The sequence below is a fragment of the Hemicordylus capensis genome, chromosome 1, assembly GCF_027244095.1.
Source record: "Hemicordylus capensis ecotype Gifberg chromosome 1, rHemCap1.1.pri, whole genome shotgun sequence".
Classification (NCBI taxonomy): Eukaryota; Metazoa; Chordata; class Lepidosauria; order Squamata; family Cordylidae; genus Hemicordylus; species Hemicordylus capensis.
The window spans coordinates 235,209,754-235,232,599 of NC_069657.1; the positions used below are offsets into that span (position 1 = coordinate 235,209,754).

Here is a 22,846-nt window from a genome sequence, read left to right on the forward strand (position 1 = left end):
TAACTGTTTAGGTTTTATTCTAGGACAATAATGTGTTGACCAACCAACCCTATTTAAATATTTAACACTACGGTGCAAAGCAGGTAAAGCAAATTAATATGTTTAATTTCTTATGATTAGGAGCCCATTTTCACTCTACATTTTGTTCTCAGGTTCAGGAACCTATGTATAAAATACTGGCACTTCTTGTCAAAGCTGACGGACAAGAACTTTAAAAATATGGTAAACATCTATTTAAAATACTCTGAAGTGTTAATAAGAAAAGGATTGGACCCACAGTTTCAGGGATCAATCCTCTTCTTTTTACACATATATTTCCTTCACAGGTAACAAGAGCAGTATATACTTCAAACAATTTTTAATTGTCAGTCACATTTGCATTCAGGCTTTCTTCCAAGACATTCAATGTAGGATATTTTCCTATCCTACCTGTGTGGTCTTCATATCTAGGTAGCTATTCTGAATCTAGCTTTCCTAAAAGCATATTCAACATTCTAGATCCTGAGCCACTCTTATTATGTATTGTGGTATCTATACCTTACAAAGGTAGCCCTAAGTATAATCCATAAATACAATGAGGCATGCATGAAATAAAATAATTGATAAATCTTAATAGTAAAATTGTAATAGTAAAATTGTAAAATAGTAAAATTGCACTGAGCCATTGGCTGTTGCTGGTGTCTAGCTTGAATTCCTCTGGGGACATGGAACCATTTCTTTTTTATTCTTTTTCTATGTAAACTGCTTTGAGAACTTTCTGTTGAAAAGTGGTACATAAATAGTAGTAGTAGCAGTAATTCTCTTTATACTATTTAAGAAATAAAAAAGGACACCTGGCACAAAAAAACCTTCAGATTTAGAGCCAAGCAAGCTTTTTTCAAGACAGCATTCCAGAACAAGGCCATCAAAGGTGAAAAAGCTCTATCCCTGGTCCCCAGGTGCTTCATTCCTGAGAGATACCTGAACAACAGCCTCTGAGAATCTATTTATATATTTATTTCTCCTAGGCGTACCCGTTGCTAATCCCATGCGTGGCAGCTCTCACGAGAGCAGCTGCCTAGGAGATAGCGATGGGAAATAGGGATTCCGGCTGGACTGGCTGGTGGGAGCAGGAGGCGGTGGTGGGCCAGCCTGACCCCCAGGAGCAGGAGGCAACAGCGGGCCGGGCCAGCCCAGCCACCGAGAGGAAAAGGAGGCAGCGGGCCAGCCCGACCCGGCCAGCAGAGCAGGAGGCAATGGTGGGCTGGACCAGCCACCGAGAGGAGAAGTGGTGGTGGGCTGAGTCAGCCCCACCAGCAGGAATTGGCAGCTGCTACCAGGAGTGAGCGGACGGGCAGGACTAGGTGGCGGGCCGGCTTTCCGGCCAGCCCACCATCCAGAAACTGCAGGGTGGGGGTGAGAAGCGAGTGGGAGGAGTGGAAGCCGGCCGGTGGGGGGGAGCGAGAAGCGGCCATCTACCAGCCAGAAAGCCAGGCGTGCCAGGGGGAGAGAAAAGCTGGGGGGGTGGGCCAGCCGGAGGCACAGAAGTTGTGCCCAGACACAAGCCAGTAGCCAGTGCAGTTATTTCATGAATGCTGAGATGTGTTCCCTTCAACACATTCCAGTCGGTAACCCTGTTACTATATTTTGTAGCAGCTGCCAAATGTTATTGGTTATTAAAGGGGGTGGGGGTGGGGACTCCAGTTTATTTTGATTGGGTCTTGCTAAAAATGGAGGGAAAGGCTCCTGCATAAAAAGGAGTGCTGAGACTGAAGTCAAGCAGAGGTTGAGAGAAGGCAGAGAGAGACCCTCAAGAAGAGGGCTGAGATCAGGAAGCAGAGCTGAAATAACTGAAAAGGGCTGAAAGAAACCGAAACCACTAAAGAGTGAAAATTTCAGTAGAGGGGTTGAAATGGGGTGCCTACTGCAGGCAGGAGACACGGAAACTGCCAGTGTAGAGCAGAGAAGGAGCCAAACCTGCTGCCAAAAAAAGAGAAGGGCCTGGGGAAAGGCAGTTCTGAGAGCTGCGGCGAGGCTTTTGTTTGGGCCTAAGTCTACTGCTGGGCTAACAGGATTGATTCATTTATTCCTACTTTTATTTGTCCCATTTGCTCATTTGGTTATTGTATTTCATATCTAAGCTCTTGTATATACTTACTATTTTGAATTAGACTATTCTTAATTTAAGTAAACTTGTTACTGTTTTGATTCTGCTCTTTTCTCTGTTTATACTTCCCACCCCACACATAATTGCCTAACCACTCTACTTTGGGTAAGTTTGGAGATTGAGGTCTAGAAGGCTGGCTGGTAGGTCCAGTAAGAGCAGCATAGCAATCTACCTGGTGGCAGAGGATTGATAGATCATGGGGCTGGTCAAGACTGGGTCATGACACTCATTTGCAGATGGCAAGATGGGTGGAAGAAGGGAGCAGTGGCATGAAATACTTGATGAGGCACAAGAGTCTCAAAGAGTCTCATGGCAGTGCTGCCTTCTCCCGGCAACTCCTGGATATATGGGCCTCAGGCGTCAACCAAGAGCACTTGAGCCAGTGCCCAATCTAGCCAATTGTTGATGTTGCCACTGCTCAGGTTTCAACCAGAAAGTTTCAGATAATAGTTCTGTTTCTAGTTTTTTGTGGGTTTTTTAAAGGTTTAGTCTAGCTTTTGGTTCAGTTTAATTTAATTCTCTAAGCTCACGTGGGGACAAACAGGGGAAAAGAACACAACACAAATTGTTCACAACCTTAAACTTCACTTATATTATATTTCAGGTACATTCTCTAACAGTTTCTGTTTGGGGTCATGGGCTTACCATTGGCTTATCTGAGGAGGAAATACATATCTGCCAACATGTCCCTATTTTCCCATTGACCTGGTTGGGAAAACAGGGACATATTGGCAGGTGTGGAATATGGCAAGAAAAGCAATATTAAAAGGGATGTTTTAGGCTATACAAAACCAACATCTTGAACGTGTCCAGAGAGTGTTGATAGTATAGACCTGGGTAACAGTATAAAGCCTGTACACTATTTAACTGCATAAATCTCTTTAATTTGAATATAATTTAGCCAGTCCAATTGTTTACAGGATTGTAGCACTTATGTTTAGTATCTTCTCTTGGTTCACTTTGTTTCAAGTAAAAAGCACTAATAAAGCTCTATCTGATTCATACTTACCAGGAAATAAGCCCCACTGAACTCAATGGAACTTACTTCAAACTAACCATGCAAAAAATCAGACTACACATCAGTGTTTCTCTGACTTCAATGACTCTAGTTTGGCTCAGTGAACAGGCAAACTTTACTACAGTGATTTAGTTCCAGATTCAGTGAGGCAAAAAACTTTCAAAATGAAACTTCATTTTTGTTACCTTCTTTGAGCAGGAGGAATTATCCCACCAGCTCTCATTTTTTGTTAAATAGAAATGAAGTTGGTAAAGCAAATTCAGCTAAGCTCACAAGAGTAGAGACAGATGCAGAGAGAAAGGGAATCATAGGCATAGAAACATCATGCAGACATTAGTCAGGACTGTTCTCAATTATTGAGTATACAGGAGGACTTCATTAATAGCAGGACCAGCACAAGCGGTTTCGCATATCCATTGTTGGGTAATTGGCACTCAACCTCAGTATTCATGAGAAAACTTGGGTGGTAGTGTCCAATGGGTGGAAGGAAGCTACCACCCAAATTTCAAAGCAATTGGGCAAAAAGGTGATTTCTAACAAATTTTTAAGGTTTGCACGTCTTTAGGCTTTTTCCCATAGGAAGTAATGGGGATTTCAGCAGTCCCATAATGCCACATGGGGTGCACCAGGGTGAGCCAGAGCAGGTTATGGTGTAGTGCACATGGGGTGCCAACCACCCCCTCTGACAGTGGATTCTTTGGTGCAAAATAATAGTGGATTCTCTGGTCATTCATCATTTTGCACCAAAGATGATGAATGAACAAAGATGTCCATTCATCTGTAGCTAGCTGGTGTAGGTGGGAAACCACAGCCTCCTGACAGCACCAAGGTGATATCAGAATTGCTTCAGCCTGGTCTCTCCTTTTTTTCTTTTTTTTTAATGACCCAGGGGAGAAGAGGAATGGGAGGGAAAGTGCAGAGCATGTAAGAAGACCAGCTCATCGCCAAGGTGTCCACGATCAACCACCTTCCTCGTCCCATCCTGGAACAAAAGCAGGGACACTGGTTGTTGGTTGGGGACAAAAAAGTTTTATCAGCAGCATGCCGAACCACTGAAAGAGGGAGCAAAGACAGGATCTGTCCAGTCGGCATTCATGGGAGTCAGAGGTGGTTCTTCTGAGTGCGTCTGCCAGGACATTCTCATGACCTTGAATGTAGACTGCTGACAGGTCCATCTGGTGAGCAAAGGCCCAGTCCCACATGTCAGAAAAAGAAGCGGTTGCAACCTGACAGTTCACATAGGCCTTGGCCACTGTATTGTCCATATGGATCTGAACATGACAGTGATGAAACTGCAGCAAGAAGCTCTTCAAGGCCTTGAAGATCACAAGAAGTCCTAGGTAAGTGATGTGATATCTCACCTTGCTGCATGACCACTGACTGTTGAGCCACAAGGAGAGAAAATGAGCTCCCTGTAGGGGAGGCCAAGGTGTGAAAGGAGTTCCGAGTATCAGGTTTCTGCACAAGGTTTGAAGAGAAGATCATACTTGTGCAGATATTGACATGGTTTTGATTGGCAAACGATTTGCGGGTTGAAATTATCTATAAATCAGTGTTTAAGAACACCTATCTTTAGCCTTTGCATTGAGACGGACCGAAGCCATGGAAGCCATGAATCCGAACATTTGCTGAATGGTTTTGGCAGAGTGGCAGGGATGGCCTGTCAAAGAGTGTGGCTATGGTGCCTATTCGGTCTCAAGGAACGTAAGCATGGGAAGTCACTGAGTCAAAAACGACACCCACAAAATGAATGGTCCTTGTAGGCATCAGGTTGGATTTGGGATAATTGATTTCAAGTCCTAAATGACCCAGGAGGTCCAGTGTGACCCTGAGGTTCTTTTGAAGTAGAGTCCATGAACTGGCTGTGAGGAGCCAATAACCTAAAAAAGGCAGAATTTGGATGTCTCATTTCTGAAGACAGGCTACAATTATGGCCATACACTTCATGAACAGACAAGGGGCTGATGCAAGAGCTAATGGGAGGGCCTTGAACTGGAAAGCATTGGTTCCTACCTGAAAGTGTAGGAATTTGCAATGTTGGGGACGAATTGAAACATGGTAATAAGCATCTTTAAAATCTATAGAAGCAAACCAGGTGTTCCTAGTTAGTTATTATCTCCTTGACAGTGAGCATATGGATTTTTTTGTAATGAAGGAAGAGGTTCAAATTTTTTTTAACCTCTTAAACCCTATTTTTTTACCCAAGCTTTCTCAGGTTTTTAAAAAATACTGTTTGTTTAATTTTATGGTTTTTTAATTATTGTATTGTTTTAACTTTTATATGTGTTGATTATATGTTGAACTGTTTTAACTTTTATATGTGTTTTCATTGTTGTTAGCCACCCAGAGACATAAGTTTGGGAGGGGTATAAATTAAATTAATTAATTAATTAATTAATTAATTAATTAATTAATTAAAGGAGAACGAGGATGGGGCAGAAGCCCCTGTTGTGCTTGGGAACTATGAAGTAAGAGGAATAGAAACCCCCGACTGTACCTGGTGGAACTGGCTCTATTGTGTCCTTCTGCAGGAGGGCATCCAGTTCATCCAAGAGAGGAACGGTGGCGAGGCGTAAATGACAGGATGGAGGATACTCCTTTTATTCTATGGCATATCCGATAAACACAATAGTAAAGACCTAGTAATCCAAAGTAATTTGTTCCCAAGCAGGAATGGTCAGTGTTTGGCATACACAGGAGACTCAGAGCATTTTTTATTCTGTTTCTGCTGAGTGAAAGAAGCAGATTTCTTGTAGGTGTTCTGGTGTGAGGGACAAAAGGAGTTATCATGTCTCTGAGAATAAAAAGATCTCTTTGAAGTAGATGGTCTACTCCACCTGAAACGTCTGTTCATCTTGGCTTGTGTGTGTTGCAAGCTCATGGAACAAGCAGCAGAGTGGAGTTTGTGAACTCCATCTTGTCCATTTTGGATCCAAAGAGAGCTTCAGTGTCACAAGGAAAGCCTTCAATCCAGGACTTCACTTCAAGAGCTGGATAACCAAAGCCACGCATGGTGGTGTAGAGCAATGGAAGAAGCCATGATATGAGCTGCACAGTCAGCCTGGTGTCTAAATGAGCGCAGTTTGGCCAGGTGGAAAGTTTCATTCCTGATGACCTGCACCAGTTCCTTTTGCTCCTGGGGGAGAATGTCAAGCAATGGTCCCAATTTTCCCCAAAGAAAATTGTTATAATGGCCCATACAGGCCTGGTAGTTGGCAACTTTTAACTGCAGAGTTAAAATTATATTCAAATTATATTCAAATCATTCTGCGAATGGAATCTAGCTTACTTATTTCCCTGTCAATAGGTACAGAAAGGGCCCTCTGTTTGAAGCATGACTGAGCAGCCTCTACAATAATTTGAATTCGGAACTGGGTGTTTTTGGAGAAAGGCACAGTCAAAGAGACTCAAGGCATTTTGAATTCAGCTGAACAGAGGAGAGGTGTTTTTTTTTTTACCAGCAATCAAAAGTTATGTCTAGGCCAGTACACACATCCTCCATCAGTGATTCAGGCTTAGGATCTGGGAAGCCATCCAACAGGGGTGTAAGAGCTAATTTCAGAAGATTCAGAGCCCATATCAGAACCAGAAGTATCTACCACATGATCCAGTAAGGGGAAAATGGGTTCCGCAGAAGTCAGTGGCAGAGGAGAAGGTTGTACTGGTGGTTGCAGCTGAAGAGGGAATCCAAATGGCAGTTGTGGAAGTGCCCCAGACCTTTCTTACTGGTGCCAAAGGGCACCTTGCAGAGGCGTAACGATAGGGGGGCAGGGGGGACACGTGCCCCAGGGGCCATCGTTGTGGGTCATGTGGGGGCGCCGCCATGACCCCCGCCGATCCCCCCCATTTTTTAAAATATTTTTTTAAAATACAAATTTCTGCGGCTCAACCGCAGCAGCAGTCAAGGGAGCGCGGCGGCGGCGCCCCCTCCCACCACGAGCGGTCGGGCCCACACCCCCCGTTGCTTTGCTGGCCTGGCTGGCTTGGCGGCGGGCGCCGGCGGGTGCCTTTCATGCTCACTCAGTGCTATGCCTTGGCTGAGGCTCGCTCTGGAAGAACTTCAGGCCAGCCAGAAAGAGGCCCTCTAGTGGCTTGCAGGGTGAGGGGAGTCGCGCTGTGCATGCATGCGTCTCCGTCCTCCCAGCTCGGTTCACCTGCACGTGGCGCGGTCGTGGAGCGGAGGAGAGGAGAGCGTTGTTGCTGGGGCTGGCTGTCGTTGTCGGACAACTGCCTTCTTGCGCGCTAATTTTGAATAGAGGTAGAGACTTGAGGACAAGTGGTTGGAGAAGACGGCGCGCGCTACTGTGAGTAGTAGAGGAAAGGGGCAGCGGGTAGGCAGAAGACCCTTCGGCGCAGGAGAAACAGGGGGAGAGGCGGAGCAGCAGCAGCAACAACCCGAGGCCTTAGCATGCACGTCTGGAATGGTACTAGCAGGAAATAAGCTGGCTCCACACACTCTCCTCTGTCGCTCTGAAGAGGGAGGGAGTGGGTGGCTCGTTCCTCCCCGACAGCATAGTAACTGAGCACCCCAACTGCTGTCGGTCACTTAAGTGCTGTAAGTAAATGCACACAGCGTTGGCATTTGCTAGGTGAGCAAAACGCCTAAGTGCGTGCGCGTCTGCAGAGAAGGCTTTTAAAAAGAAACCTCTTAAAAACGGCTCTCGCTCCATTTAGAAATCCGGGCAGGTAGAGAAGCAGGACAACCTTCGGGCAACGACAAATGCTACTCGGTCACAACTACGTTAGAATCCCGCAGCTCTCCACGGTTTTCTATGAGTCACTCTCACCGCCGAGAGACCCACCCACGCCCCCAAAAGCAAGAAACCCTGGAAGTTTCGCTTTCGGCGATAAGTATAGTAATGTAGCTTTATCTCTGCACTACTTTATTGGTTCATTTCAAAATGGTAACGGGTGCAAGGCAGAGTGAAGCATACAAGGCTCAATGTGGTCCTTTTTTTCAACCCAGCTGCTTTTTTATGGTCCAAGACAAGCAGGTTTCAGCATGAAAAAACTATCAAGAAAACACAAATGCCATAGAACTTGGAGGAAGAGTTGCTCTCTGGATACAGAAGTGCGCGCGCGGGGGGAGGGCAGGTTGCTGTCCCCATCTCCGGTCTGCATATTGGGGTGGTTCTCTTCTCCCGGAGCGGGGTTTCTGTTGGCGCAGAGACTAGATGGTTGGCTGCTCTATCCATTGAGAATAAGTTTCTCGAGTAGCAACTTTTGGAATGTGTGTACGAGCCCGCGCCCTTTGAGGCTGTAGTGCATTTTGCAGTGAATTGAAATACACCTTTAAATTTAATTTAGTTGCAGCTTCTTATTTTATAATTGAAGTTTTCTGAAGAGCGTGATTGTGCAAGGCAGAGAGCGAAAACAGCGCTCGCAAGCTGCAAAAGTGAGCTAGCCTGGCCTGGGAGGACCTGCAAATGAGCTGGGAGCGAACTTCAGTTCCTCTGCAGAATGTTTGGAAACCTGTAGCAAATGGGAAGCACTGCTGATTGCAGGTCCCTGGTCGACCTCTCTCTGGTTCCTCTCTGGAGACCTTCTCGCGAGAGGCGGGCGGGGTTGTGCGCGCCTCGTTTCTCAGCATGCATTAGCAAGTGGCGGCGGTATGGAAAGTTAAGTGTGCGCTGTTTGGAGTTTTGCTGCTGTAGAGCGCTGTGAGGGTGAGTGAGCCTCTTGTTGTCGCGAGCGAGGGAAACCCTGCGGAGCGAGGCACGCTATGCCTCAGGCCAGACCCATCATTATAGGCTGAAGGTGTGTTAAAAAAAAGAAAAGCGAACAAAGAAAAGTAATTTTACCAAAATCTGGGGCGTGAGGGGATCACATAAGGAAAAGGCTTCGCGCAAGATCCCAAAGCACTTGCCCACAACTTAAGGGAAGCTGCCCGCTGTGTCTCCGCAAGTCCGCATGATTCCCTGCTCTGCCCATGTCTCCTCCAGCCTTTGCTGGGGTGGTGGTGTCATTTTGTGGTCAGGATGGAAAGGAAAGGAGGTCTGTGACTGAGTGTGGAAAACCTTTTGGTGGGGGAAACTGCTGCAGAAGCCCCGCGTCCTGTCCACCTAGGAGGAAGCTGTACTACTGACTGAGAGAGATGATTGCCTCCCTCTTTCTTGAGTTGTGCCCGCGCCCCTTTTACTTCTCTGCAAACATGAAGAGGGTTTGTTTTGGGTTTTTTTAAGCTGTTGCTGTCTCTGCCAATGAAACCGCTACAAGATCTGCCTGCTAGTCGGGCATGCCTCCGCCCTCTCCCCCACCTTCCCCCCGTTTGATTCCCCTCTAGTAAAAAAGGAGCTGATTAAATCCACTGTGTGAATCCAATCAGAGAAAACAAAACAAGGCTGGGGAGAAAACGGATCTGTCTGGCTACCTCTTCCCCCTTTTCTTTTGCATTATTTTCTTCTCCCCCACCCCCGCTCGTGTTCCCCAGCAAAGAATGTCAGAAAACAGCTACATAAAACAGGATCTTTTTAACCTAGTGTGCTCTAAATGGAAAGTTCAGCTTCCACAGTTTGCAATCTGTAGCCTAGATTCTGATGACTATAATGCAGAAAGGGAAGAATTGGGGTCTGATGCATGAAAGCTGCTTAGATAGATTTATTTTTGCATATATCTTGTTTAGAACTATTTTTAGAATTTTCTCATACTGGGTGGTTCTGGGCCAGTCTCTCTCTCAGCCTATCCTACTTCACAGGGTTGTTGTGAGGAGAAACCTAAGTATGTAGTACACCACACTATATTAAGGGGTGTCCAATGCTTATCATCAAACATCATAGACCAATTTGCATCAGTGAAAGGGAGGAAGGTGCAGTTATAATTTACAGGTCGTGCCATAATTTGTAAATTAAAATATCTGTTAATTAATGAACTTGACTTGTATTTTTGAGCTGATATTATGGTAAAGGTATCTGAAAGATGGATGTCAGATGTTGGGGGGGCGCAATTTCAGTGCTTGCCCTGGGCGCCGTTTTCCCTAGTTACGCCTCTGGCGCCTTGGAGGCAACTGGTGTGGGGATCGAGCCAGTTGTGGATGAACTCCAGTTCTCTGGTTCATCTCTAAGAGGGGAGTGGCTTCAGTCCCTGTAGTGATGATCTGACTGATTATTGTGGTGAACGCTCCCTATGAGAGTAAAGCGGAGATTAATCACAATAACGGGCAATATTACCCTGAGAGTAGTGTGTCAGAAGGGAGTACAGAGAGAGGGACAGAGATCTAGAGTAACTGGGCAGCGGTTCATCACACATGCAGTCACAGTTTTGATGCTGATTATAAAGGCATAATGTGGTCATAACGTGGCCAATCCACCTGGCAACCCTGGGTTCTTGAGCTGTAGTTATTGCCCCGGTGTTGGGCCCAAAAACGGTAATAGCGATCCAGGCAGGAAGAGGTGCAACCCCAATCTCAAGGGGAGTGCCAGCCTTTGGACTGCCAGCCCTCAGAGCGCAAGTCATTGTACCCCATGCTAGTAGGTGAGGACAGCCTCAGTCTGGACTACTGTATGTCAGGACCAAGCAGAGTGGTGGACTCAACAGGTCAGTCAGATCTAGCTGAAATGTCAGGTTTGAGTGGAACCTTTCTGGGTTCGATGAGGTAATTGTCAGGAACCACTGACTATCGGGTGTGATCAGTGGCATCCGGGTGTGTAGGTTCAGGTCACTTATTCTTAGGGATCCGATGGAGCCCCTGTCCAGCTGGCAGATGCAACTTGAATAGCTTTGGTACCATGGAAGTTTCAGAAAAAGAGAAAGCAGTCTTCTTCTTTGGTAGTTCAGCATTCAGATCCAAAGACTGGACCAGTTTTGCCACATGGGTAAGTACTGGAGGCCCAAGTCTCAGCACAGAGGCAGCTGTCAAAGTCAATGGTTGAGGTGGCTGACTCAAGCTTGAAGTGGTCAGGACCACAGTGCCTGGCAGAGAGTGGTCAGGCCCAAGATATCCCAAAAGGCGTAGATCAGTTCATTCTGGGAACAGCTCACTAGAGGCCATGGTCAAAGACGCGGCTGAGGTAGAAGCTAAGGTCAGACCCAAAGCCAGTGTCAGTACCGAGGGCAAATGCCTAGAAGTCAAGGAGGACGTCAAGGCAGATGAGGCCAAAAGTGCTTTCTCCCAAAGGAGAGATTGGAGTCTCAATGCCCGATTCTCTCTTACCTGTTTCATACATGTTAGGCAATGTGAGTAAAATTCCATGCGGTGGGACTTGCCCAAGCAAAGCAGGCAACATGAGTGCCTATCAGATGATAGATTGGTGTGGCAAACAGTGCAATATTTAAAGGTGACCTTAGTGGCCATACTGACCATGGACTGACCAGCAAGTAGGAAAAAAACCTTTTCAAAACACAAATGAACGTAATTTATTTTAGGGCCCCCCCAACCCAAGAGAACAGAGGGGCTGGGGGAAGGAAGGGAAAGAAACGGGGTGGCGGGGGAACAGAGGGTGAAAGCAAAATGCAAATGGCAAAAGAGAGAAGAAAATAATTACAATAGAAAAAGAAGATAGCTAGAATAAAAATAATTGAGAGGGAAAGCAGAGGGTTGTTTTTGTTTTTTTAAGGTAAACGGCGAGGGGTACTGAAAAGCTGTTTGTTTGGCAGAGGACAAAGAACTGAGGGGAAACTGGAACAACACTACTGAGGGGGGAGGAGCTACAACCAAAACGCAGCAGAGGACAAGCCTGGAAGGTTCTCAAATCAACTACCGCAAAGGTGCGAGACCCATCATGTGAACAACAGAGACCATTCAGAAGAACACTACCTAATTCTGAGCAGGGAACCAGACCATGCAACAGACCTAAACACCAACTGTGTCCATTAATTAATAATTCTATAATTATAGGGCCCAATAATGCAGTCTTCCACATCAGTGGCACTCACACCTGCTCATCAACTAAAGTGGTGTACTTAATTTCATGGACTAAATGCCATCTGGCTATATATATTGGTTAAACAAACCTGTCATTGAGATAATAACTGAATGGACACAAATCTGATATTAAGACCAAAAATACTATGTGGCCTGTTGGGGAGCATTTTAACCTCCTCGGACATAAGGTCACAGACCTCAGGGTAGCACAGGGGATGTTTGCAACCTGAAATCAGGGAAAAAGAATTTATAGTAAAATTTGATTGTGCCGATCTCTCTTTAAATAGAGACAATAGGTTTTATGCACATTATAGAGACCCATAGTAACTGACAATCCTTGCCCACTCTGCATATGGACTTGAAATCAGTGGCACTTAAATGTGCTTAATGTTGGTCTGGATCATATTTACTGCATAAGCAGGAATATGTTTTCCTCCCCCCCCCCCCACCTGATGGCTTCACCCTCTCCATACTGCCCCATAGTGTCTTGCAGCAACTCCTTTATGTAGCTGCCCCATGTTGACAACCATCCTCCAATAGAGAGGAGAGCTGATCTTGTGGTAGCAAGCATGACTTGTCCCCTTAGCTAAGCAGGGTCCACCCTGGTTACATATGAAAGGTAGACTAGAAGTATGAGCACTGAAAGACATTCCCCTCAGGGGATGGAGCCGCTCTGGGAAGAGCAGAGGGTTTCAAGTTCCCTCCCTGTCTTCTCCAATTAGGGCTGAGACAGATTCCTGCCTGCAACCTGCAAGCCGCTGCCAGTCTGTGTAAACAATACTGAGCTAGATGGACCAATGGTCTGACTCAGTATATGGCAGCTTCCTATGTTCCTATGAACTCACACTTGCCAACACACTGACAGACTGCCCTTTCTCTCTTTCACATGAAAAGAAATAAGAAAAAACACTTCCCAGCATTGGCAACCAAGGCCAATTTAAATCAGCCTAATGGACGCTATATAGGAGTTGGATGGTTGGCTTCTAGGAGAAAAAAGGCACAGAAATAAGGCACAGAAAGCTACAAGCTGTGGCAAACAGTGTTGTGGCCAATTGTGGTGTGGTGAGTATTCCACAAAGCCAATACTTTTTGGACTGATATTACAAAACAGAGTGTTAGTCCAATTTCTAGGTCAAGGAGTCTCAGTGCAAAGTTTCATACCTTTGGATATCTCTTGCCTGTCTGCTTTGTTGGGTCTTTGGCTGAATCATATGGATTAACCCCAGAATATACTTTTGGTTCCCTGGCTTCTCTGAGAGCTCTCTGGGAAGGTCCTTCTAATCCATCCTCTCTTTCACACTTGTGACCTACTTTAAAACAAAAGCAATTCGTTGTTGATTTTTTTTCATGGTAGTTCAGCATATACTTTATTATTTTGTTCTGCAATTAATGTGGTTCTAAGAGTTAGGCAATTGGGCAGGACTGTTAAGGCTGAAGGGTACAAACTGTGAGAAAAATCCCCCCCTTTCCCCAGCCCAAACCACGTTTGTGGGTCTCCCAGGCAGAACCAGGACTATATATTTATGTATTTTAATATCTGCATAATTAATTCATTAAATTAAAAATATTAACAAATGTATTGGAATAAAATGCATTTGTAGTGAAATACACCAACAAATTAAAAACAGCAGCAACCTAAAAAAGATAGAACGATTTCAAATAGAGTTAAAAGCCTTCTGAAACAGAAATGTCTTCAGTATCAATTTGAAGTCACAGAGAGAAAGAGTGTGCCTTGTCACTTTGGGAAGGGAATTCCACAACTGTGTTACCACACCAGAGTGGCCAGTCTCTAGTTCGCACCAGCCAAATTTTCATTCCTGCCAGCAACTTTCTGTGTTCTAAATCTCTTCATGGCAAACCAGAGGGCAAGGCCCCTGCAGCTGATCTCCGGCAGGCTCATATAGAAGAAGGTGCTCCTTAACATAACCAGATTATTTAGAGTTTTGAAGGCAAAAACCAGAGTTTTAATTGAGGCTGGAAGCAAACTGGTAGCCAGTGAAATAGGAACAAAAATAGGCGGAATATGTTCCAGTCATACTGCCCCACCAGCCTTCTGGTGGCCACAATTCACGCTAATTGAAACTTCCAAACTACCTCTGAAAGCAGCCCCATCACACACAGAACATTGCATTAGTCCAGTCTTCATTGTAACTAATGCATGATTAACTGAGGCCAAGTCTGCCATTTCCTGACAAGGTTGCAGTCGGTACACCAGCTGAAGCTGGTAAAATAACTTCAACCACAGCAGTCAAAAGACCATTCAGGGACAATGCTGGATCCAACAACACCCTCAAATTGTGCATTTGATCTTTATTTATAAAAATAACATCTAATAAATTAAATAAATTATCCATAACATTCAGCTTCATTGCAACTGCATTGTAATACAGGATTATCTATTGTGAAGGGTCTTTCACATTTTTTTCCCCTACCATCTTAACTAAAGTCCTAGAGAAAATCTATTTAATCTTTTGCCAGATAAAGTTTCTAATGTTCTTGTTAGAAAATTTAATTTCTTTTACAGAAAAAAATGCCAGTTAATAACTGATGAAGTTGCCCAATGTGGAGCAGCTTTGACTGGGAAAGACAATCAGTGTTCTTTCTAATTTTTTTCATCTGTGTGCAGAATGAGTTTCATTCTGGGTGGGAATATCAAGGCAGTGTTTGTATACATGCATTCAGAATGGGGCCTCCTGATTCAACCTGAGAGGGATCTAAATTAACTGATTGGACATCAAAAAACTTGTGAGCATGTGCGTACACCTTAGAGGGAACACTGGAGACAATTTGTTAATCTGATGCAGTGTGGTGTTATGGTGACCATTTATAAATTTAGATCATCCTGGCTATGCATGTTTTGTAGGTTACATCTACTTTTACATTATGTACATTCATTTTGTTTTGTTGTAAAATGTATAGTCATGTAAAAATATAGCTCTTAGGATAAACAAACTTAACTTATTTGTACTATCATTCTTAAATATCTGTGTGTGTGTGTGTGTGTATAACCAATGCAGAATAATGCCTAAATAAGTAGATAAATATTTATTATTAAATAAATGAAACACACACTTTAAAAGTAAAATGATCCAAATATTTCTGCTCTGAAGTCCTACATATAAATGGCACAAACCACTGGGTAGCAAGCCCCATAGAAATGAACTGCCATGCTCTGGCACAGCCTCTATCCATGATTTTGTGCCAAAAAAAATTCTCAGTGGATTGTACCCTGAGAGAACACATTTGAAAGGCTTTCTGTACAACCAAGAAATTGCCTACATCTTACATTAGAGCCTTTAAAGCATTTATAACACTCATATCTTGGGTAAGACAGAATTCTTTTTAGTCAACTTAGTCATACAGGAAGCCTTTATTACTTTGATTTCATTCAAATGTGTTCTCTCTGGGCTATAAATGCTGTAAAGACAAAGTATTTTAACAACTCTAACAAATAACATGTCTCAGAATATTTCCCTAAACACGACACACTGCAGAAATGTTTTAATTGTTTGGAAGCTGCCCCTCACTCAGTAGCTGTAATCAGCTGGAGGTTACACTACTACTGGAACATTGTGTCTGGGTTTGTGAAATAAACACACTTCCAAAACGCTACAAAACTATGAAAGCCCAGAGGTTTAAAACAGAGTTGCTGTTTGAACACATGACCAAATTCTACAGGATTATTGTGGTCACTTTGTATGAGATTGCAACAACTTGTATGTTCAGACTTCCTGTTCTGACTGCCCTGCAAGTGGAAGAGGGTTTGCTAAGTTTGAAACTGGTGTCTTTTGGCCTTGGCCTGCCGGTAGCAGGGCAGAGTGCAGCTTCTCTCTTGAGTGAGAAAAGGGGAGATCCATGCAGCCTCTCATCTTGCTGACCTGCCAGAAAGACAAGCAGCACAATTCCTTTCTCTGAGGAAAAAAAACCCGCGGTCTGCCCAACCTGCTGGCAGGTCGGCAAGATGAGAGGCTGCATGGATTCCTTGTTCTCTCACTCGAGAGAGAGAAGCTGTGCTCTGCCTCACTGCCCAGTTTGCAGATGCCATGAGATGCTGTACAAGGTTCCTCCTGAGTTGCTCAGCCAATCTGGCAAACCCACAAGAGGCTGGATGGGTGCTGGGCAGTGGAGGCAGGAGGAGGAGGAGGCGGCAGTGGAGGAGGAAGGGGAAAGCAGAAGGCAGCAAAGTGGCAGCGGCAATGAAGGAATGTCGGGATACGCTGCAGCATCCCCCCAAAATCATCTTTAAAAGTGCAACTTTTTAGCACGGAGATATACTGTGCTAAGCCCCACTTGGCAAGAAAAAAGCTGAGCAATGTATGAACGGCACCTTGCTGCCTCTGCAGTAATATCGATATCACACACACACACTGCATATGAACACACACTGACAGTTAGCATGGTGAATTGAAATATAAACACCATCTGGGAAAGGCCCAGCAGAAAGTTGGGAGAAGGACAAATAGACCTGGTTTTTCATCCTTAGTTCACCTTGAGCTTTTACAGAAAGGGCTGTTACCCTGAATCTCCTCCAGAACAGAGTGCGTGCATTTACACACCAGCCAAACCCGAAATCCATTCAAAATCCTTGGAAGCACTCCACACATAAATCGGGCTTCGTCTTCCACACTCTAACTTATCTCGATGTATTTCTGGGATTTTTAAATGCTGGTTTTAAGAGAGTTTTCTAAAAATAGCAGGGCAAATAGGGAGAGGCACTGATGTAGAATCACTAACATGATAAGAGGGAGGCAACATTGTGTTCCTACCCCAAGGAGCTCTCTCTCGCTCTCGCTCTCTTCCTCCCTTCCTTTCTCCCTCCCTCCCTCCCCATTGGGTAGAAGGAAAACATGGAGACATGCAATGCAAACCTACACCAAAAGAAAACCCGAGAGCAGAGGGAGGGGCTGCTTCCCTCAGATGCCACAAGTGTAATTCAAAGTGGCTTCGCTCAGCATTTACCCCGCAGCATGAAGCCATGTGTGAATAACTCCCTGGTGCCAACCTGATTACAGCTCCACAGGCTTCCTTTGGATGATCATGGGACCATTTTGGTCTTGTTGCAGCTGAGAGACTGCTAACATGGATGAACACAACAACCTCTTCCCTGAGCTGGGTTTCTGGGGCACTGCTGGTGTCATGGGCAAGGTGGGGAGTTGCGGGGATCATGACTACCACTACTGGCCACACCAGCCTTGCCCTCTCAACCCACAACATAAGAACATGCCGGGCTTTTTCAGCCAGGCTTCTAGTAATCTCTGGATGTTTTAAATTTTTAAATTGCTGTTTTTAACAGGTTTTTTCTCTCCAAAGGTCCCCTGCTGCCCCCCTGTAGCCAAATATTTCCCCATTACAAGAGGATGGCAGGAGAACTCTCTGCCGTCCCCTTCCCCTTTGCCGGCTGCGCCGCCCACTCTCTAAAGTTAAGGAAAGTTAAGGAAACTAAGGAAAGTAAGGAAACTTTCCTTAACTTTAGAGAGCGGGCGGCGGGAGAACTCCCTGCCGTCCGCTCTGTTCGCTGGCTGCGCTGCAAATGGCTTCTAGGAAGCCTTTCGCGCGCATGCGCGAAAGGCTTCCTAGAAGCCATTTGCAGCGCAGCCGGCGAAGGGGAAGGGGACGGCAGAGAGTTCTCCTGCCGTCCTCTTGTAATGGGGGAATATTTGGCTAGAGGGTGGCGGCAGGGGACCTTTGGAGTGCTGCAGGGGGCGGCCGCTAGCCGAGCTTGGCTTAGCTTGAAGGGGGCGGCAGGAACTGGGAGCGAGCCTGCCGCCCGATTATGGATACAAATGGAGGAGCCCGCGCCGAGCGGAGATTGAAGCGGGCGGCACCCTGCCGCCCTATTACTACAAAAAATACATTACTTTGAAGGAAGGGGTGAGTAAAGCCCCCCGTTTTGATTGGAACCCCCCACCCCAGTGCCGGACCGCAGCTCTGCGGTTCCGTGCACACCCCTATTTGTGAACCACCTAGAGCCTTTGGAATCAGGCGGTATATTAAATAAATAAATAAATAAATAAATGAGAACATCTGGATCAGGTCCAAGTCATATCAAGTCCAGCATCCTATTTCACACAGTGGCCCACCAGATGACTCTCAAAAGCCCATAAGCAAGAAGTGAGGGCATGCCCTCTTTCTCGCTGTTGCTCCCCTGCAACTGGTATTTAGAGGCATCGTGCCTTTGCAGCTGGAGGTGGCCTATAGCCACCAGTCTAGTAGCTATTGATAGACCTTTCCTCCATGAATTTGTCTAAGCCCATTTTAAAGCCATCCAAGCTAGTGGCCATCACCACATTCCATGGCAAAGAATTCCATAGATTAATTATGCGCTGTGTGAAAAAGTACATCATTTTGTTGGTCCTAAATTTCCTGACCTTTGGTTTCATGGGATGTCTCCTGGTTCTAGTGTTGTGAGGGAGAAAAATTTCTCTCTGTCCACTCTCTCTACTCCATTCATCACTTACTCCCACTCTCCACCTACTAACAGGCACTTAGAAATAAATAAATAGTAAATAAGTAATTTGTATCTCCAAAGAAATTTTTTTAAATGAATTGAGCAACTGAACTAAGCATACGTTAGGTCAGACAACCACGGCTAGCAATATGGGTGTCTTGAGTTTAGGTTGTCCTGGTTACAGTAAGTGGATTTTGCCTAAAATGCCACCTGACGGGGATCAGGGATATGACAAAAGTACCTGAACATTCCTGAGTAACATCACGATATGATGCCAAAGTTTTGGGAGAGCAACAGAGAAATTAGTAGAAGCAGTTTTGCATTTTTAATAGAGAGACTTAGCTCTCACTGAAACACTGAGAACTCTAAATCTGAGGCTAGAACCCTTCTCCCTTATATGCTAGTTTTCTATAGGGGGGGAGGGTGAGATAGTGATGTATGAGGGAATATTCAGTCACGTAAGCCTCCACCTATAGTCTCAAATAATAAACCCCCAACCTCACTGATGTTACTCTCTGGTCAATGAATTATATGCGTACTAGTTTCAACATCTAGAATTTAAATCAGTTCTTGTCTCTTCATTAGAGGTATAATTGGTAATTATGAGGTGGGGGGGGGGGAATAGCCATACAACTAGCAACAAATATTACAGGCATATCCTAAACAGATTTACTTGGAACTAAGTCACACTGCATCCAAAGGAACTACTGCTGATAGTCCCAGCCTAATCATATTTCACTGCAGTTACTATTTATTTTATAGTAAGTCATTTCTGTTAGACTACAGGAAGGTGAGTAAAATGAGTGCAATTCAGTAGATAGGTTGGAGGACTCATAAAATAAAAATATCAATGTTCCATTGCCAAACCTTCAAATATATTTCATAAACTACTCAGAAGAAAGGAAATGTGCATGATCTAGATCTATAAACTTGACATACGATATGACTTATTGCCAACCTCATTTTCCAGTCAGGCTATAGCAGTAAACTTAACCTAGTATCCTGTTTTGATTTTCCTTTCTCTGCCCAAACATGCACACAATTAACCTTTCGGAAAATGTTTCCTAACTGAAAAATTCAATTTCAGAATTTAACTTGCTAACATAAAAATGCCAGTCCCTCAAAAAGATGTGTTTTAAAAATTAACATTTCATTTAACATTAACCTCTCATATCCCGCAAAGCCCATTACAACATGTTTTCAAAAACTGAAGAGTTCAAAGGAGCTTTTCCACACAATGGTGGATAGCAATTTGACTCTGGTAACATGTGCTGTTTGTTCTGATGGCCTACAGCCCCTCCTACATCCTTTGATGGTGATTGGCCCTCCAATCCACAAAAAAACCAGCAATGAAAAAAGTAGTACTTTTGCTGAAATCTCATGGATAATGATTTCGGAAAAACAGGGATTGTCAGTGCAAACAAAAGTTGCAAGATCTCCTGTATATGTGGAAGTGTGCCCATCATTTGGGGGTCTAGATGGGAGAGGACACACTCCGAGAGCAGCATTCGCCTTTTGTCATCGTTGAACACCAGACATGTCTTCTATTTTTAAGAAAACTACATTTTGGGTGTATGTGCCCATCCTTATGTTTACCTCCGTACTACTCCTAGCCATACTTCTCTGTCAGCCCAAAGTATCAATGGGTCCTCCACAACATACCGCACACTTGTAAAAGTGGGCATTAGTTCCATTATGATCTAAGCATTTGCCCTGCTTGTCTTGGGCAGAAAGATAATATCTGAGGAAGCAGGTTGGGATTGTAGTGACTGCAACCAAGTTGCTGGGCACAATGGAGGTGGCGGAAGAGGGTGCAATGGGGTGTCTTCAAGTTCAGTGACAACTCCTCTGTTGAGCATGATGGAGGGGGTGGCAGAGAACACTAGCACACAGCGGCCATCCAATTGTGGAGCAGCAGGTAGCCTTCTGCCAAGCAGCAACCCAGTGGCTGAGATCAATAGAGGAGGGGGTGATGAAGGGGTAATGGTCAGCTATTGCACCCAGTGGCATATCAGCTGCTGAGCTCAGTGGAAGGGGAAGCAAGTGGCTTTTGCAACCAGCAACAAACAAAGCTATTAGACAGCGTAGATGGGGCAGTGGGAGGCCCTTGCATACAGTGCCACTCAGCATGGTGGAGGGGCAGTAGAAGGGTTGGAGGGCTGCTTTCTCAAGCCCTGTGTGCATGTCATGTGGGCAGCTCAGCCCCACAGGAGGAAAGGAAGCCTGGGGCATCTCCTTTCCAGTTGATCTGCTCTCTAAATGGAAAGTCTGCCAACAGCTGGAAAAGATTTCTTCTCCCTCACTTTCCAAAGCAGGGCAGCACCGCTGAACCAAAAAAACAGAGAACATCCAGCCAAGGGGCTGCACATGCATGCATACTGAATGGTGGAGAAGAAGAGGAAAGGTGAAGAGGGAAGTGGGAGGAGAATGAAAACAAGGAATAAATTGAGGTGAGCATGGAGAAAAGAGAAGGTGGGGCAGGGAGGGAGAACTCAGACATTAAACCCAAGCTTTCCTATGTGAAAACTGGCTATGTATGAAGAAAGAAAAAATCAGAAAGAGAAGCTGTATTTGTGGACAACCTGCAGTGAATCTCAGTGAAATTAGTTCCCAATTGTGGCTGTACATCCCACTATTCACCCCCCTCATCTGTAAAGGGCCAAGGACTCCACCCAACCTGCCTGCAGAGAGATCCTCTTAGAGCACTACACTCCACCACCCCACTCCACTCCACCACCCCCACTCCACTCCACTCCACCCCACTCCACTCGCTGCCCCACTCCACTCTTCAGCACATGCACATGGCCACTCTATATGCCAGGCCATTACAGGAAAATTACAGAGAAGCTTGCAGGAGAGAGCAGAGGAGAGACAACATCTGCTCCAGGTAGACCCCAGGGTGTGAGACTGGGTGCCTGCCTGTTTGCCTGTCCTGCTTGTCGTGCTGCCCCCCTGTCCATTATCTGCCCCCCAGGAATGGTTGTTGTGCTAAGGTGAGGCCTTTCAGGATTGGGGCCGGGGAGGAGGGTGACTTGGCAGTTTCCTGCATTCCAGCTGCCTAGAGCTGCCTGCTCAGTGCTATATAGGCTTCTGCCAGTGGCGGTGGGCCCACCACCAGCGGGGTCGCCCCTTTGGGGGAGCCACTTTGGGGGACAGCGAGGGTGAGGGCCAGGTCTCTTGGCCTAGGTATTTCTATACTGTGGAGTGTAGCTGGATGAGGGATAACAAACGGAGACTGAATCTAAGACATAGGTACTCATTGTCCGGGGTCGGAACTCGAGAGATGATTTTGATATGCCTGTGCTGGATGGAGTCACACTTCTCCAGAAGGAACAGGTACGCAGTCTAGGGGTGCTTCTGGATCCAAGCCTCTACCTGGTGTCCCAGGTTGAGGCGGTGGCCAGAAGTGCCTTCTATCAGCTTTGGCTGATACGCCAGCTGAGTCCGTTTCTTGAGGTGAATGACCTCAAAACAGTGGTACAACCGCTGGTAACCTCCAGACTGGATTACTGTAATGCACTCTATGTAGGGCTGCCCTTGTACATAGTCCGGAAACTACAGCTGGTCCAGAATGCAGCAGCCAGGCTGGTCTCTGGGTCATCTCGGAGAGACCATAACTCCTGTATTGAAGGAGCTACACTGGCTGCCAATATGTTTCCGGGCAAAATACAAGGTGCTGGTTATAACCTATAAAGCCCTAAACAGTTTGGGCCATGAACGCCTTCTTCTGCATGAACCCCACCGTCCACTGAGATCTGCTGGAGAGGTCCGTCTGCAGCTGCCACCGGCTCGTCTGGTGGCCACCCAGGGACGGGCCTTCTCCGCTGCTGCCCCGAGGCTTTGGAATGCGCTCTCTAGTGAAATAAGAGCCTCCCCATCTCTGACAGCTTTTTAAAAGTCTTTAAAAACACATTCTTCACCCAGGCTTTTAATTAATGTTGTTTTAATGGTTTTAATGCTGTTTTAAAATATTATTTTAAAATTTTTAAACTGTTGTAATGTGTGTGTTCTCCCCCCCCCCCCTGCTGCCATTTTTGTCTTAACGAATGTTTTACTTTGTTTTTATTCTGTTGTAAACCGCCCAGACGTAAGGTTTGGGCGGTATAGAAATGTTTTAATAAAATAAATAAATAAATTTCCCTACTGTACTCAGTCAAGGAACATGAGCTTCGAAACTTGAGTTCCCTGACCGAGTGGAGCGGTAGGTGGGTACTAGATGGGGATACAAGATATTCACGCTTGCCTCTCTGTCCTTGTAGTAGTCTGATGTGATCATCACACTCTCACTCACTCACCCACACACCATGAAGAGGAAAGGGGATTAAGGGCTTGGTTGAGCCCGATGGGAGTTCCTCTGTATGCGGGCACTGTGTC

The 22,846-nt window shown here is 45.4% G+C and overlaps 1 protein-coding gene across 10 annotated transcripts in view; it reads right to left on the reverse strand.

Moving 5' to 3' along the window:
* The window catches only part of SPAG16 (sperm associated antigen 16), a 754,101-nt gene that overhangs the window by 690,267 nt on the left and 40,988 nt on the right, over positions 1 to 22,846 (reverse strand). For 9 of the 10 annotated variants that reach the window (XM_053283355.1, XM_053283350.1, XM_053283357.1 and 6 more), the window contains one exon: positions 13,186 to 13,334. In XM_053283355.1, the coding sequence (XP_053139330.1) occupies positions 13,186 to 13,334 (149 nt within the window). The remainder of the gene's footprint in view (positions 1 to 13,185; positions 13,335 to 22,846) is intronic. The other variant, XM_053283351.1, reaches the window with a different exon arrangement.